Source organism: Pinus tabuliformis, chromosome X (genome assembly GCF_031772625.1).
Source record: "Pinus tabuliformis cultivar Carrire ecotype Pingquan chromosome X, CPIR1, whole genome shotgun sequence".
NCBI lineage: Eukaryota > Viridiplantae > Streptophyta > Pinopsida > Pinales > Pinaceae > Pinus > Pinus tabuliformis.
In genome coordinates, this window is record NC_142308.1 from 1,308,645,514 (window position 1) to 1,308,662,535 (window position 17,022).

At 35.1% G+C, this 17,022-nt stretch overlaps 1 protein-coding gene and 1 pseudogene across 2 annotated transcripts; one reads left to right on the forward strand and one right to left on the reverse strand.

The window, feature by feature from the left end:
* Nucleotides 1-335: 335 nt before the first annotated feature.
* On the forward strand, nucleotides 336-4,950 carry LOC149144890 (uncharacterized). 2 transcript variants are annotated; one of them, XM_089449887.1, is made up of 2 exons: nucleotides 336-1,845; nucleotides 4,861-4,950. In XM_089449887.1, the coding sequence occupies exon 1, from the start codon at nucleotides 860-862 to the stop codon at nucleotides 1,277-1,279; it is 420 nt and encodes a 139-aa protein (XP_089306013.1). In that variant the 5' UTR covers nucleotides 336-859; the 3' UTR covers nucleotides 1,280-1,845; nucleotides 4,861-4,950. Both variants share the same exon structure in this region, with proteins under 2 accessions (XP_089306013.1, XP_089306014.1).
* A 1,322-nt stretch (nucleotides 4,951-6,272) lies between these two features.
* LOC149144891 (putative CoA ligase CCL5) lies at nucleotides 6,273-16,881 on the reverse strand (annotated as a pseudogene).
* Between the last annotated feature and the right edge of the window lie 141 nt (nucleotides 16,882-17,022).

A 17,022-nucleotide genomic window follows, 5' to 3' on the forward strand; every position in this document is an offset into this window, starting at 1 on the left:
TCGTCATTCAAATTTTGGGACTTTGGCTGTAGATTCCTTCCACTTACATTGAACCATACTTTCACATTCCGAGCATTTCCAAAGTTTATAATTATTGGTTTCTTTTATATTGGTGTGTCGGGCGGCGGTGAAATCTGAATGCATCTTCAAACAAATAATTACGCCGTAAGGCGTTTCCCTCTGAGATTAACTCCCCAAATTGCTTTCGTGTCAAGATATGTGCCATTGGATTTTGGTGTTAGACGATTAGGTAATCCTTATCCGTTGATTTGAATTGAGCAAGGCCAGCGGCGACTGTTCGTTCCATCCTCCAATAACTGCGACTGTTCGTTCGATCCTATCTTCCAAACGAACCGTGAACCGACTTAATTTATTCTATCGATAATATTTTGCTGCATGAACAAGGGTTTTCTTCATATTTTCAGGTTATGCAGTTGGTATTTCGAAGGCAGAGGCGCAGCAGATCATTAATCCCCTGCAATAACACTCCAGATTTGGCACTTGGAGGGCAGCCATTTCATCAAGAGCGTTTTCTAGGAGAGTTGCAGAGAAAGGCCGAACACGGGGTAGGTACTGCTTTAAAGCCCTTTCATTACGGCGATTCGAACCTGGTACCTGCCGGGGCCGCCATGTGGACGCCCAAACCCAGCACTGTATGGATGCTTCCCGTTAACACGGATCTGACACCGGCTAAACAACAGATATGGACGACGGCATCGGATGCCATGTACAGATCAATGTGCACGAACTGCGACTGTTCGTTCGATCCTATCTTCCAAACGAACCGTGAACCGACTTAATTTATTCTATCGATAATATTTTGCTGCATGAACAAGGGTTTTCTTCATATTTTCAGGTTATGCAGTTGGTATTTCGAAGGCAGAGGCGCAACAGATCATTAATCCCCTGCAATAACACTCCAGATTTGGCACTTGGAGGGCAGCCATTTCATCAAGAGCGTTTTCTAGGAGAGTTGCAGAGAAAGGCCGAACACGGGGTAGGTACTGCTTTAAAGCCCTTTCATTATGGCGATTCGAACCTGGTACCTGCCAGGGCCGCCATGTGGACGCCCAAACCCAGCACTGTATGGAGGCTTCCCGTTAACACGGATCTGACACCGGCTAAACAACAGAGATATGGACGACGGCATCGGATGCCATGTACAGATCAATGTGCACGACTACATCGATTCGCCTCGCCAGCGGCGGAGGCGCGGGCGCGAGCGGGGCCGGTGGTGGGGGCTCGGTTTTTGTCGGTATGTCGTCTTCCCCCGTGCTGACAATCCCGTCCCTGATGCCGAGCAGAATCAATCTAGCAGGGATGGAATTGCAGAGCTCGTTTCTGGGTCCTTCACCGCATGATCAGCACCTTGGTCTGGGTTTGGGCCTTGGAGGTGAGGGCCATATGGGAATTTATGCATCGCCTCTCAATTCCTACAATCCCGGACGATCCCAGCTGAATCATTACTTTGAACACACTCAAAATCCAAATCCAAATCCAAATCCGAATTCAATCCACCAAGAAGACAACAACGACGATGAACAACCAGGCCAATAGCACGACAGCCATTAATGCCTACAAGGAGTGGATCCTATCCTATCCCAGATTCTGAGCATTCGCTCTGCAGCCCATGCTTGTCTTGTACATATAAAAGATTTAGTGTGGAAAGTCAGAGTTGTTATGTGTTAAATCGTGGGCGAGCGAAACCGTGCGTGAGTACAGTTATGTCTCCATGAGGTGTGTGCCCGCAGCAGCAGTAACAGGTCATCAACGTTGCCGATTTGGAGACATGGGAGAACTATTGTACCATTCTCTGCTGATTAGGCTACAGTTATAGCAAACCAGGTACTTAATTCCCTCGCATTTATTTATTTTCGCATTAGGGTTACTTTTATTTTATCCTGTTTTTAACTGAAACCCTCCCCAACTTCCGGGAGTTTAATTTGCAGCAAGAGCAACGCAATTTCTAAATTGCGCTGTAGTCAAAGCACGCTCCAAACGAACTGTAATTTACGTAGAGTACTCAACTAAGTTATTGATACCAATGAACGTGAAATATTTTCATTTCTTACTAAACTTCAAAAACCAAGCACCAGATGATGTTGCGTAAACACATTGTACCTGTGCTCAAGCGCTCATGAGAGATCTTGATAGTGTAGAGTTATATGAGTTGCATTTGTAGGGGGTGAAAATGAGTTAGGTTGGGTACCGGAGAGAATAATCATGAACTGTTTAATGGTATAAGAATTAACAATAATGATTTTTCATAAGAATAGTCAGGAAAGAGAAGACAGAACAATCAGGCATTTCACTTTTCAGAAAGATCATGAGTGGCTATCAAATTATTATCAAATTAAATTAAGTAAATCTAAAAATATATTTATAAATTTAAAATTAAATTGTTATTAAATTCATAATTAGATTAGATAAATTTGAAAACAAAATCATAAATTTAGTTACGTAAATAACAAATTCTTAAAAATTTTCAATCTTCAAATAAATTTAAATGTGTAGATATTTTATTATTGAAAATTTTAATAATAAATTTATGATCAAATTAGATTAAATAAAGGTGTAGTTTAATTTATAAATAAAATGATTTTTTATGATTAATTTTTTAGTTAATTTTAATTTGACTGGTTTTTAAAAATTCTAGTTTAAAGTGTTTAATTTATATAATTCCAGTGCCCAAAATTTTTTCCAGGATGGCAAATACATTTATGCATTCAAAACTGTATTTTAAATAACAAACAAACTTAAAATTATGTGAAAAAACTTTCTTCTATACATTAGACTAAACTTTAAATAAATATAAATTTACAAATATATATAAATATTATCTAAAATTCTATTTATAAATTCTAAAATATATATATATATGATTGAAAACTCTATTCATAAATATAAAAGAGATTAAAAGAATATAAGAACATCTTTCAACTGTAAAAACTGAAAATAAAAATATATATAAAACTAATTCAAAACCTTATAATAAAAAAATTAAAAATCACTTAAATTTATATACGACACATTTAACCGTCATCCTTTTTTTCCGAGAACATTTAACCGTCATCCTATTAATTCAAATTTTAAGCAAAAAGCCATAAATTAAAATATATAAAAACTAGTTTAAAAACATTATGGTGATTTGTATGATTTTTTTTGGTTTCTTCCCCTTCTTCAGACTTCAACGTAGGCGGTTACCTTCTAACTTCCCAGTTAGAGTTGACTGAGACGACGTATTATTTTTACCTCTAGAAGGGCGTTGGCCGAAACTATTTTATTTGATAAAATACTCTTTATTGGAAAATTACTAGTCTATCCACATAAAATAAAAATCTTACTGCATGTTTAGAATTATATTAAGATTAATCTGGTGAGAATGGGGGATGCTTGCAGGTGCAGCTGCGAAATTCTTCAGCGTTTCGTGACAAGTTGGGGTTAATATGGAGATATTTGTTGTCAGTTGACTGAGTCGACCTACAGAGAAAGTAGACGGAATTTACGTGTTTGTGTGTGGTGCCTATATCCTCTCTAGAATCAGTAGATCTACAGTTTGTGTGTTTAGCAGCCCACTCATACATTAATTTCTGTGATATGGAGGTAGACTGGAGATGATTGATTTGTAATGTGCATACAGACACTAATTACAAAAATTAAGTCTATTTGTACTGGGGTTGGGTTAGATGTAATTATGGAACCCGAATCTAACTTTCTTGGTGAAACAGAAGGTGAGACTGAATTCTATACTTTATTTTCCTTTCCCCTGCAGTGTGATCAGAACACGAGGATGATAGTTTAATTGCTATTCACCTCATCTTTGCACAGTGCATGTGATCGCTGATCATATATATATATATATATATATATATATTATGGAATAGGTTACTGCACTCTCAGCGAATATTGAGTATGAAATAAGAAAACTCCAAAGTTCATCTGACAAGGTATAATATACGAGCGTAGTGCATCGCGTGCTCCAAGGACAAACTGAAGCACGGTATAAGCAGTTCTCTCCTCCTCCACCACCATCTCCTGCTCACCATTTTTAACCGGGCGGGACGCAAAATTTTACAGTTTCTGAATGTTTTCTTATCATTTTATCTCACAGGAAAATTGGATCTTATTTTGCCAAATTGTATTTTGGATTTTATATTGCCAAATTGTATTTGCAATTTGAGACAACGTGATTAATTACGCCGTAAGGCGTTTCCCTCTGAGATTAACTCCCCAAATTGCTTTCGTGTCAAGATATGTGCCATTGGATTTTGGTGTTAGCCGATTAGGTAATCCTTATTCGTTGATTTGAATTGAGCAAGGCCAGCCGCGTGCTCCAAGGACAAACTGAAGCACGGTATAAGCAGTTCTCTCCTCCTCCACCACCATCTCCTGCTCACCATTTTTAACCGGGCGGGACGCAAAATTTTACAGTTTCTGAATGTTTTCTTATCATTTTATCTCACAGGAAAATTGGATCTTATTTTGCCAAATTGTATTTTGGATTTTATATTGCCAAATTGTATTTGCAATTTGAGACAACGTGATTAATTACGCCGTAAGGCGTTTCCCTCTGAGATTAACTCCCCAAATTGCTTTCGTGTCAAGATATGTGCCATTGGATTTTGGTGTTAGCCGATTAGGTAATCCTTATTCGTTGATTTGAATTGAGCAAGGCCAGCCGCGACTGTTCGTTAGATCCTGCAATAACTGCGACTGTTCGTTAGATCCTGCAATAACTGCGACTGTTCGTTCAATCCTGCAATAACTGTCCACTATCTTCCTTACGAATCGTCAACCGACTTAATTTATTCTATCGATAATATTTTGCTGCATGAACAAGGGTTTTCTTCATATTTTCAGGTTATGCAGTTGGTATTTCGAAGGAAGAGGCGCAGCAGATCATTAATCCCCTGCAGCGGATCAGTGGTTTTCCGGGCTCAAATTTGTAAGGTAGATATCGTATTATTCTACTCTTACCCCCTTGCATGTGCATGACTTGCAAATTCCTGAGAGAGGATTTCGATGGAATTCATTCAATTTACAACAATTTAAACGTTCAGAAGGCTAACTATATATTTATGGCACTATTTTCAACCGGTTAGTTGCAGCAGAAGTGCCGGAGAAACTATCCACATCTCAACTCACTATTTTCAATAACGGAGTTCTATAACGGAGTGGTCAATGTTTACGATATTCCTGCTGAGAAGGTCTTATTTTGATCCGAGCAACTCATATAATACATCAAAAAAATTTGTGTAAATTTTCATAAAACGATATGATTCTCTCATCTTTCTGCCTTTTACTCTATTTCAGACTGAGTACATTGCCATTCTCTGGGCAGGTTGAAGACATTATGAAGCTTGCCAGCTCCAATAGCTCGAGTAACAAAAGAACCTCTACGATTACCAGCCGCAAAATTGAAGAGATATAGGAACAACAGCCTTCCAAATCTGCATTGAACGTTGTCAATGAAAATCAACCTCAAAAAGTGGCAGCAGGTAAGACATGTATGACACATATGGTCGATATCTAACCGATTCTCCATAAAAACGAAAACGAGAACAACTATAAGTGCTTCGGCTTTTTTTCTTTTTTTCAAAAGAGGGGTTAACTTTTAAAAAATCGAACAGTGATGCATTGATCTGATCATCACATAGAAAATCACTTAAAAGACAAAACGTTGGAGGCAAGGGCCATGCGCTGTAATAAATTTGACCACCGCAAGCAGATAGCTTGGTATAATAAATGCTAATATTCTTCGATCATTGCAAATTTAGCCTCGCTTTTCTTTGGCTTTGAACATTAATGATATAGTGCAAAGAATCTGTAGAAAAGATAAATCGTTCAGAAACTCCAGACTTATCGATCTTGATGGATTGAGGGCGTACATAGTATTTGATCATGAAAAGTACCTGATTTCACAAGGTCCGTGGAGATCTGGATGCAGAAAATTTCACAAGGTCCTTTTAAGACTAATTTTTTTTCCACTTGAAGAAATTTCTTCTAAAGCAATTTTAAGGGCGTACATAGTATTGATCACGAAAAGTACCTGATTTTACCTAACTATTAAGCCACATCCTCTGGACTATATTCAACAGCTAATTTCAGGGCCTGTGTTTCAGATACAGAAAGAGAATGGTTGTGTTTACCATCGTAGTATACAATAAATATGTTTCGATCGTCTAGGGCTCGTTCTGTGTGCTTTCTTGCAGGACAACCCACTGTTCTGCACCTGTAATAGCTTCTGCAAGATCGAAGCAATAAAATATCAGTTAATCAAAGAGGCCAATTAAAGCGGAAAGAGTATCAGTATAGACAACCAAAAAAAAATGAAAGAATGTAACAGCAATATACATTGGATATGGATGGCCTAATATGGCCATCTGCGTCAATTTTACCCAAGAGAATTCATCCGATGGAATGTCCGCCAAATTCGCACTGGCAGCAGGTACTCTGATCATTCTTTTCACTCCCGAGGACCTGTATAGGCAATCCGAAAAGAAGTGAAACAATGTAACATGATCAATAAGACTCTCACTATATTTATTTACATAACAATCATGATATAATGATATACTCTGACTAACTGAGAAGGTCTTATTTTGATCCGAGCAACTCATATAATACATCAAGAAAATTTGTGTAAATTTTCATAAAACGATATGATTCTCTCATCTTTCTGCCTTTTACTTTATTTCCGACTGAGTACATTGCCATTCTCTGGGCAGGTTGAAGACATTATGAAGCTTGCCAGCTCCAATAGCTCGAGTAACAAAAGAACCTCTAAGATTACTAGCTGCAAAATTGAAGAGATATAGGAACAACAGCCTTCCAAATCTGCATTGAACGCTGTCAATGAAAATCAACCTCAAAAAGTGGCAGCAGGTAAGACATGTATGACACATATGGTCGATATCTAACCGATTCTCCATAAAAACGAAAACGAGAACAACTATAAGTGCTTTGGCTTTCTTTCTTTTTTTCAAAAGAGAGGTTAACTTTTAAAAAATCGAACAGTGATGCATTGATCTAATCGTCACATAGAAAATCACTTAAAAGACAAAACGTTGGAGGCAAGGGCCAGGCGCTGTAATAAATTTGACCACCGCAAGCAGATAGCTTGGTATAATAAATGCTAATATTCTTCGATCATTGCAAATTTAGCCTCGCTTTTCTTTGGCTTTGAACATTAATGATATAGTGCAAAGAATCTGTAGAAAAGATAAATCGTTCAGAAACTCCAGACTTATCGATCTTGATGGATTGAGGGCGTACATAGTATTTGATCATGAAAAGTACCTGATTTCACAAGGTCCGTGGAGATCTGGATGCAGAAAATTTCACAAGGTCCTTTTAAGACTATTTTTTTTTCCACTTGAAGAAATTTCTTCTAAAGCAATTTTAAGGGCGTACATAGTATTGATCATGAAAAGTACCTGATTTGACCTAACTATTAAGCCACATCCTCTGGACTATATTGAACTCAAAAAGTGGCAGCAGGTAAGACTATGGTCGATATCTAACCGATTCTCCATAAAAACGAAAACGAGAACAACTATAAGTGCTTCGGCTTTCTTTCTTTTTTTCAAAAGAGGGGTTAACTTTTAAAAAATCGAACAGTGATGCATTGATCTGATCATCACATAGAAAATCACTTAAAAGACAAAACGTTGGAGGCAAGGGCCAGGCGCTGTAATAAATTTGACCACCGCAAGCAGATAGCTTGGTATAATAAATGCTAATATTCTTCAATCATTGCAAATTTAGCCTCGCTTTTCTTTGGCTTTGAACATTAATGATATTGTGCAAAGAATCTGTAGAAAAGATAAATCGTTCAGAAACTCCAAACTTATCAATCTTGATGGATTGAGGGCGTACATAGTATTTGATCATGAAAAGTACTTGATTTCACAAGGTCCGTGGAGATCTGGATGTAGAAAATTTCACAAGGTCCTTTTAAGACTAATTTTTTTCCACTTGAAGAAATTTCTTCTAAAGCAATTTTAAGGGCGTACATAGTATTATCATGAAAAGTACCTGATTTTACCTAACTATTAAGCCACATCCTCTGGACTATATTCAACAGCTAATTTCAGGGCCTGTGTTTCAGATACAGAAAGAGAATGGTTGTGTTTACCATCGTAGTATACAATAAATATGTTTCGATCGTCTAGGGCTCGTTCTGTGTGCTTTCTTGCAGGACAACCCATTGTTCTGCACCTGTAATAACTTTTGCAAGATCGAAGCAATAAAATATAAGTTAATCAAATAGGCCAATTAAAGCGGAAAGAGTATCAATATAGACAACCAAAAAAAAATGAAAGAATGTAACAGCAATATACATTGGATATGGATGGCCTAATATGGTCATCTGCGTCAATTTTACCCAAGAGAATTCATCCGATGGAATGTCCGCCAAATTCGCACTGGCAGCAGGTACTCTGATCATTCTTTTCACTCCCGAGGACTTGTATAGGCAATCCGAAAAGAAGTGAAACAATGTAACATGATCAATAAGACTCTCACTATATTTATTTACATAACAATCATGATATATTGATATACTCCGACTGATATAGGTGCCATCAGCCAGACTTTAAAACCAACCTGAAAAACATAAAAGAAAAATAAAATTTTCCAAGTCTCAGAAATTCTTGCAAAACAGAGAAATTATCCTCTCGCTCATTCCAAATTAATATATAATAATAAAAAAAGTTAAATGAATATAGTTAATTTTGATTAAAAGCATTATAAGATATTAATAACTTTACTATAATTACGCCGTAAGGTAGTCGGTTTTGTTCCTATGGTCGGTTTTATCATGTGTGGAGGCTTCACGACCTCTCCGCCTCTCAAGGAGAGTTCTCTATTTTATGGTTTTGGTTCCTATTCCTCTCTATGCTTCACTTGCCTCTATTCTCCAACCCTATTTCTAAATTCCATAATCGTGATCACTCTGTATTGATTTTCCTTTGTCCTATAGTCTCCTTCCCTTCTCCTACCTCTCATGTCTACTCCTATTGCAACCCTTCTTCTCCCCATCACCATGTCATGAAAATGTATTCCCTCATGATGGGGATTTGATGGTTGTGGCCCCCATAGAAAATCTCAAAACTAGTCTTAGGCTTAGTTTGTAGTGTCTATCGTTCATTCATCCATCCCTTGAGAAGTTCAATATGAAATCCATATACTTCACGCTTAGGTAGTTCACGACAAGAGTGCTCACTCTGATTCATGAATTCATGTTATTTCAGGCTACATTCTAGACCCTATACACATCATGGGTTATAATAATCAATACTTGAATACTATCCCACAATGGACCTGCTCCTGAATACTTTACCAGCATGCTGCTGCATGTTCCAATTTCTTTGTTGTTGTTGCTAGTTCTTGTATTTGATTTTAACCACCCAACCAGGGATTTCCGTGCTTCCCGTACTAAACACATAAATTCCATTAGATTCAAAATAAATTGAAATAACTTCAAATCATATGTCATTGGTTGCTCGTCAATAAGGTACATTTGCAATCAAGTTTACTTCATGTCACAACAAGTCAAACTAACTATTTGATCAAAACATCATGTATAAACATATCACATATGGTTAGCTCAAAACACAACCATCATAGATCAACATCATAAATCACATGTAACCATCATATACTAGAATCAGGCATTTCCCTCTGAAATGAACTCCCCAAACTGCTTTCGTGTCAAAATATGTGCCATTCGATTTTGTTGTTAGACAAATGGGTAATCATTACTTGTTGATTTGAATTGAGGAATTCCAGCCGTGACAATTGTTACTGGGTCGTTGGATCCTGCAATAACTGTCAACTATCTTCCTTACGAATCGTCAACCGACTTAACTTATTATATCGATAATATTTTGCTCCGTGAACAAGGTTTTTCTTCAGATTTTCAGGTTAGGCAGCTGGTATTTTGAAGGCAGAGGTGCATCTATTGCAGATCATTAATTCCCTTGCAGTGGATCAGTAGTTTTTTGGGCTCAAATTTGTAAGGTAGGTATTGCATTATTGTACTCTTACCCCCTTGCATGTGCATTACTTGCTAATGCCTAAGAGAGGATTTCGATGGTGATTTTCACGTCGGTAATGAGAGTTTTGTTTTCTTGAGCATTTTCCATTTGCTCAAAAGTGCCTCTCTGAGATGGCCAAGGTTTTGTTTTGGGTTTGGTAGATATCACTAGTTTTTTTTTGTTTCTGGGTGTCGCAGTACTCCAACTTTTGTTTGGGGTGTGACAACTCTTTTTATCATAAATCAACTAGGGTTTATATTCTTGTAGTTACTTTTATTAATAGTAAATACTACAATAGTTATAGAATGTAATCTCCTTGGGTATTTTTTTGAGAGGGATCTGGCATCACATGGTAACTATGTTATTACATGACAACAGTTCTTTGGAGAAGGGAAAATGCCAAGTGGTGGGTTTCATGTGCTGCATCTTGTGAAACCATTTCTTTCAATCTTACTAGAAGTCCATATAGCTGAAGGAAAAGTGCCCTTTAGGGAGAAGGTTCTTTAAATTGTAATATCCCTTTTAATCTTTCTCGTATGCAGTTAGTTGCCTTTATATGGAATACATTTAGCAACCAGTTCCGATCCATTCTATTGGATGTGTAATTCTGGCATAAATGTGCGCATCAATCAATTTGATAAAAATGGAAAGAAGAAAAGAGGAGTTGGAGGTTATATTTAGGAGTGGATCAACACTAATAAATTCGTTAGTGATTTTTGGATAGTGGCAGACGTAAGGAATAATTTAATGACTTTCGAGATACACATAGTCTTGTATTACATCACGATTGATGCGGGGAGAGGTCATGCTGTCGGAGAGCAATGACATTCATGGGAGCAGTTTTAATATCAATACAAGAACTGTGTATGCGATAATCTTATCTTGGCGTCTTGTTTGCCAAGTTTCGCAATTGCATGTGTGGACAGTATGTTAAAAATGAACGTAATAAAAGCGAGCACTCGTTAAATATTTTCAAAGCGTGACAAGATGCCCTGCATTACATTCCATATATCCGTATATTCTGTATCTTTGAAGTCTGGACAACTATCACAATTTGCAAGTTCCAACTAAGGTGCATTGAATATGCTTCGATGTACTTTTATGGTCATTATCATTAATAAAACAAAACAATTACATGAAATATCGTTGACATCCATGTGGGATAATTTAAAATATAATTGAAAGTGCTAAATGGTGTTCTTAAAAGTTGTTTATTAATGATATCAATAAAAAAAATAGTGAGCAAGTACATGACATATCGTTGACATCCATGTGGGATAATTTAAAATATAATTGAAAGTGCAAAATGGTGTTTTTAGAAGTTGTTTATTTCGATTTCTGTTTAATTAATAATATTTCATCTATATTAAATGTATTATAATTATTAATAATTAAAAAATAAAATAACAATTATTATAATTTCCAAATTTGTGAGAAACACCATTCAATTACTTTTTATTACACTTAATATCTCATAGTACCCACTCATACATAACTTACTCTATATAATTTTGCCACATTATTGCATACGTTTTTTTGTTAGTTTACTACATTTTTTTAAATAATTATTTTAAATATTAAATTACAATCTACTATAAATTGAATTTTAAGAAAAATGATCTTAGCATGCATTATTTGAACAAAATATTGCAGCTTGAAGACTCTTGTATGTGATATGTCTCAGCCCTATTCAAAGTTGTAAAGTGTGTTTTCTGATGATCTCCTTGTTACTAGTGGTAATGCTTTGAAGGACCAGGGCAGTCCTTTGATAGATAAGAAGATGGGGCAAATGAATGGAGAAAAAATGATGGGAATTGAATAAAATCAAGTGGTCAACTGAAGAAGAATGGGGTAAGATGGGGCAAATGAATGGAGAAAAAATGATGGGAATTGAATAAAATCAAGTGGTCAAGTGAAGAAGAATGGGGTTCATCTAAGGATGGGAATGCTCTTTTTGATGGCAGGTCACATCCATTGCAACAATTTGGATATAACGAACACCCACTCTAGGATTTCGTGTTTCTTGGCTCCGTGATGAAAATAATGAAGACAAAATACATGTTAATTTGTTACTTGTGTTATTTGATGCAAGTTTTGTAATGAATGGCTGAAAAATACACGGTGAGAGAAAAATGCATATTACGCTAATTAAGAAATGTTTTTCACTTGTTGAACTTGTAGTATTGAATTTAACACACTCGCACTTTACAACAATGAACTAACAATCTTCATGATGAAAATAGTAATGTGGAAAATTTATTTACATAATGAAAAAGGCAATATGGGATATTCCAATCACGTTCCAAGGCATTTTTTAAAATGTGGATTTGAGAAAAGGTTGTTGTGGAAGGTGTTGTTTGTATATGGGAAAGATTTATCTACATAATGAAAAAGGCAATATGGGATATTCCAATCATGTTCCAAGCCATTTTTTAAAATGTGGATGTGAGAAAAGGTTGTTGTGGAAGGTGTTGTTTGTATATGGGAAATTTCCTGGTCATGGTATGTAATCCTAATGTTGATAGATATGTCTAATTTAAAATGTGGATGTGAGAAAAGGTAGTTGTGGAAGGTATTGTTTCTATATGAGAAATTTCCTGATCATTGTGTGTAATTCTAATGTTCATAGATATGTTCTACTAAGTGGTTCCAGTTAATGGGACATTGATGTGAGCATTCAATATATTTTTATTCTTTATCAAAGTATTTTTTTTTTGTATTTGCATAATTCAATTTATGCCTTACGGCGTTCCCTTTGCAACATTTGGTGCAAATGCTAGTTATGTTTTTGGCCGGAAAACACTTCGAATGTATTTTCTAGTCTGAAATTTCAATTCGCAATGAACACTTCTAATTTTATAAGTAGGTTTGTTCCCATTAAAAAATATTATAAAAGGGCGCTCTTAATTTTATAAATAGTTGTATTCCCATTAAAAATATGCGCTTTTAATTTTATAAATACGTTTGACAATATGTTTGTTTTCATTAAAAAAAATGTAAGATAAAAAGGTGGATCTCATTGGACTGATTTTGTGTCAGAATTATCGAGACGAGATTTCTAGAGACATTAGCCTAATAAGTATGTGTCTAATAAGTTTATTTTATATAGAGTATATTAAATATATTTTGTATTTTGTTTTTAGATTGATTTTTTAGATTTTTCAGTGTTTGAATTAGTAAAAATTTGAGGTGAAATTTTTATTTGGTTGTATATATGGATCCAGTACCTCCAAAAATCTTTAGGGCATTTCGATTGTACAAGGTTACTCATCAAATTTGTGATTCTCTAAATTTCTGTCGGATTTTAAAGAAATTAGCACAGAAAAAACCCACCAAAAAATCTTCCAAAAAGTAGCACTAAAAACAACTCGATTTCATATTGTTTTCACTTAAATTATTGTAAATGAAACTTTATTAAATGAATTATTTTATTTAATACTTTAAAATGTATTCTTTTAAATCAGCTTGTATTGAAATAAGTTGTTTTTAGTGCGATTTTTTGGAAGCTTTTCTAGTAGGTTTTTCCGGTCTAATTTCTCTAAAATCCGGTAGGAATTTATTGAAATTACAAGCTTGAGTTGTCTTTAGTGTGATTTTTTGGAAGCTTTTCTGGTGGGTTTTCCCGGTCTAATTTCTCTAAAATCCGCAAGAATTTATTGAAATTACAAGCTTGATTGGTAACCCTTGCCCAGTCAAAGTGCCCTCAAGATTTTTAGAATGCTAAATCCATATACAACAAAAAAAATCAATTTAAATAAGGCAAATCAAAATTTCACTTCATATTTCAAAGCGGAAAGTCCAAAAAATGGCGCTAAAAACAACTCCGTATTAAAATATCCTAAAATGAAACTTTGTTTTTAGTGTATTTAGTTATATTTGATTAATCTTCTGATATTAAATGAATATATCGGTTTATTCCATTGTCCTAGGGTAAAGGGAAATAAAATTCACATAGTATATTATCAAAGCCATCGAACAACTTCTCTCCAAAGATGTTTTCAGGCATTCGCCACTTCCCTTTGCTGATTGGCACTAGCTGAATAGCACAAATCGACAGGTGCATGATCCTCCACACGTGCACAGTAAGTAACACATCATTGTTCCTTAAATTGTTCCGAACCGTTAAGCCAAGCTATGACTAGCATGGCCTCTTGGGATCGCCTAGCGGCAAAAAGACCAGAATTGCAAGGGAATACAAGTGAATTAAGAAGGTTATGTTTTTCAAAAGTTTAGAAATTTTTTAATGGAAAATACATATCTTTTGGGTTTTTTTTAGCCAAAGTAAATGTAATGGAGGTATGTGGAAGGATGTCATGTGAGGGGTCCTGAAATACCCATTCATCGTTAAATTAATCTTTGGTCTTTTAATATTTTAATAACTATATTAGAATATGAGACAATGGAAGATGGTCGGCGTGTATTAAGATATTTTTACTGGTTATTGTAGACTTTAATTAGAGGTTAGAAACCATTAGTTTATATGAACTTTTAATGAGGGGTTAGAAACCATTAGTTTATATAAGATCTATATTGCAACAATACTAAATTAAATAAGTAAATATATTATTACTTTTTCACATATTAAAATATGTTTTGAGAAGTGTGATTAGATACTAATGATTTAAGAAATGATATTTTTCATTTTAAATATACATATAATTTTTTTTTGTTGCTTAGACATTAACAATTTTTTTTGATAAATTAGAAAATATATATTAATTTATATCATATCTAAATTAAAAAATATATATTAATGAAACTTATATTTGATATTAAAAGCAAAAAGTTAAGAAATACATAAAGATGTGTCTTATTGCTTTAAATTTACGAATAATCATGCGAGTTAAGTATCCAAATCCACAAAATTTTAAATAATATTATGCAAAATCCATTATTATTATTGCAATCTTTGCACAACACAATGCTATTTGACCTAAAAACAAAAATATACCAAAAATATTTTAAACCAATAATACATTATCAAAATCTTCCAATTTAAATATTAATAATAACTGTTTCATTATCAATTGTGAGATTATACCAACTAGACACACTTTTGAAATATGTTGTTTAAATAAAAAGAATGTTATTCAAATAAAAAACTAGCAGTTGATTGCCTCACAAAGATTAAATTGGAGCCACAATCTGGAGGTGGACAGAGCCCGATGAATCAAATCTTTTCTTAAGATTTTTCCGGTGGGGGACTTGGGAATTGAATTGACAAATGCTACTCGACGTATCCTCTTGTATGGCGAAACCTGCACTCAAATGATATTTTCGCTTGGAAATTAACAGATCTCCAACAAAAGAAACCAAAGTTTTAGGTTGAGAGCAGGCAAGTTGACAAACAAAATATCTCTGTGCTTCATTTACCTGTTTTGCAACCAAAAAAAATACATCTTATTCGGATAGATTGCTGTCAGAATTCCTGACAATATATGCCATTGGTATTTCACCTGCTTCATCATCAGGATACCTACCATACAAACCCAAAAGACAGAGAGCTGCATGCTTCAGTATGTAACATGTATTCAATTATCTTTGGCTCAATGTATAAACGAATAGAGATATCAACTAACTAATGTTGCAGAGAAACTCTGTGTTATAAGCCCAAATGCTGAATACTAGATAAAACTTTAAAAATATTTATGAGCTTAATAAGTCGTAAATCCGGCTAATCAAACCAATAAGTGGTAAATCCAGCTATATGTAGAACTTTGAAGGTATATCAAATCAAGAAATATAAAATGCTACTCACGGAATTACAGCAGCATCACCAATCTCTAGGTTTGAGAGGAGCAACTCCTCTCTAGGTTTGAGAGGAGCAACTCCTCTAACTCTGCTGGTAATCAACTCCTGTATTCTGTGTACAATGAAAAGGAAGCCCTCCTCATCAATGTAACATAGATCCCCTGTTTTCAGCCATCCTTCCGAGTCTAAAGTTGATGCAGTTGCTTCATCATTACCAAAATAACCTGCATGAAACAGCTAAAAAGTTAAAACTTATAAATTTTTGCTGTAATCTAAGGAGGGAGGCACAATTTTGTTGGAAAATAATGGAAATTTTAATAATATAAGTTTTTTTGGAAATCCATGTTACACTTCTCAACTTTCAGGATTTTAGGTGCGAGGGGTTCTGGTGACAGATCTCTTTCCACCGTTAAAAAAAGTAATCCAAACACTCTAAAATTGAATTTATTTATTTATTTTTTCCCAGATTCCACTGGGGTGAAATTGTAGCATCCTTTCTAGCCAAAACGCTGGGAAAATCAATATATCGTTCAGAGTGCTATGGCATCATACTGAGAACCTATTGTTCGGGAGGAAGGGATGGATAAATATCAGACTGCTTGCATGCACAACTTTCCCGAAATATAGATTCTTTTGCTGGGGAATACTATTTTTGTTCGTCAGATGGTTCTGGGTACAGAACATACACCCATAAAATTTCACAAGACAAATTAAGGATTACCCAGAACATACACCCATAAAATTTCACAAGACAAATTAAGGATTTTAAATGGAATCGTCATAGATATTTTGATGTGATTTTGATCTTCGGGTACAGCATGCTTACTGGGCACCCCATGTTCTCACTGTGGCTATGGAACTCTGAATTTGCTGCTTATGAAGTTTGAGATTTAGTTCATTGAGGTCCACGTGAATGGGGTGCTATCCAAAACATTCTCTCCAAATCAAAAAATTGGAAAAGTGACTAAAATATAAAGAGGCCTGCAAATTTGTGAAAAATATCATGTTTATAAGGAAAAGATTAGATGATCACACCTTTCATGATTGTAGGTCCTCGAAACCAGAGCTCGCCTTTATGGTTGGGAGGCATAGCTTTGCCAGTGGCTGTGTCCACCACTTTAGCTTCTACATTAGCTGCAAGCAAGCTTGCCGTTCCATAATGTTTGTTTTCTTTATCTGTTATAGTCATGGCTATCGAACCGCTAGACTCTGTGAATCCATAGCCCTGCAA

Excerpts from the sequence above, each read along its gene's own strand:
- LOC149144890 (XM_089449887.1), top strand. The coding sequence starts at position 860 with ATGCAGTTGGTATTTCGAAGGCAGAGGCGCAACAGATCATTAATCCCC.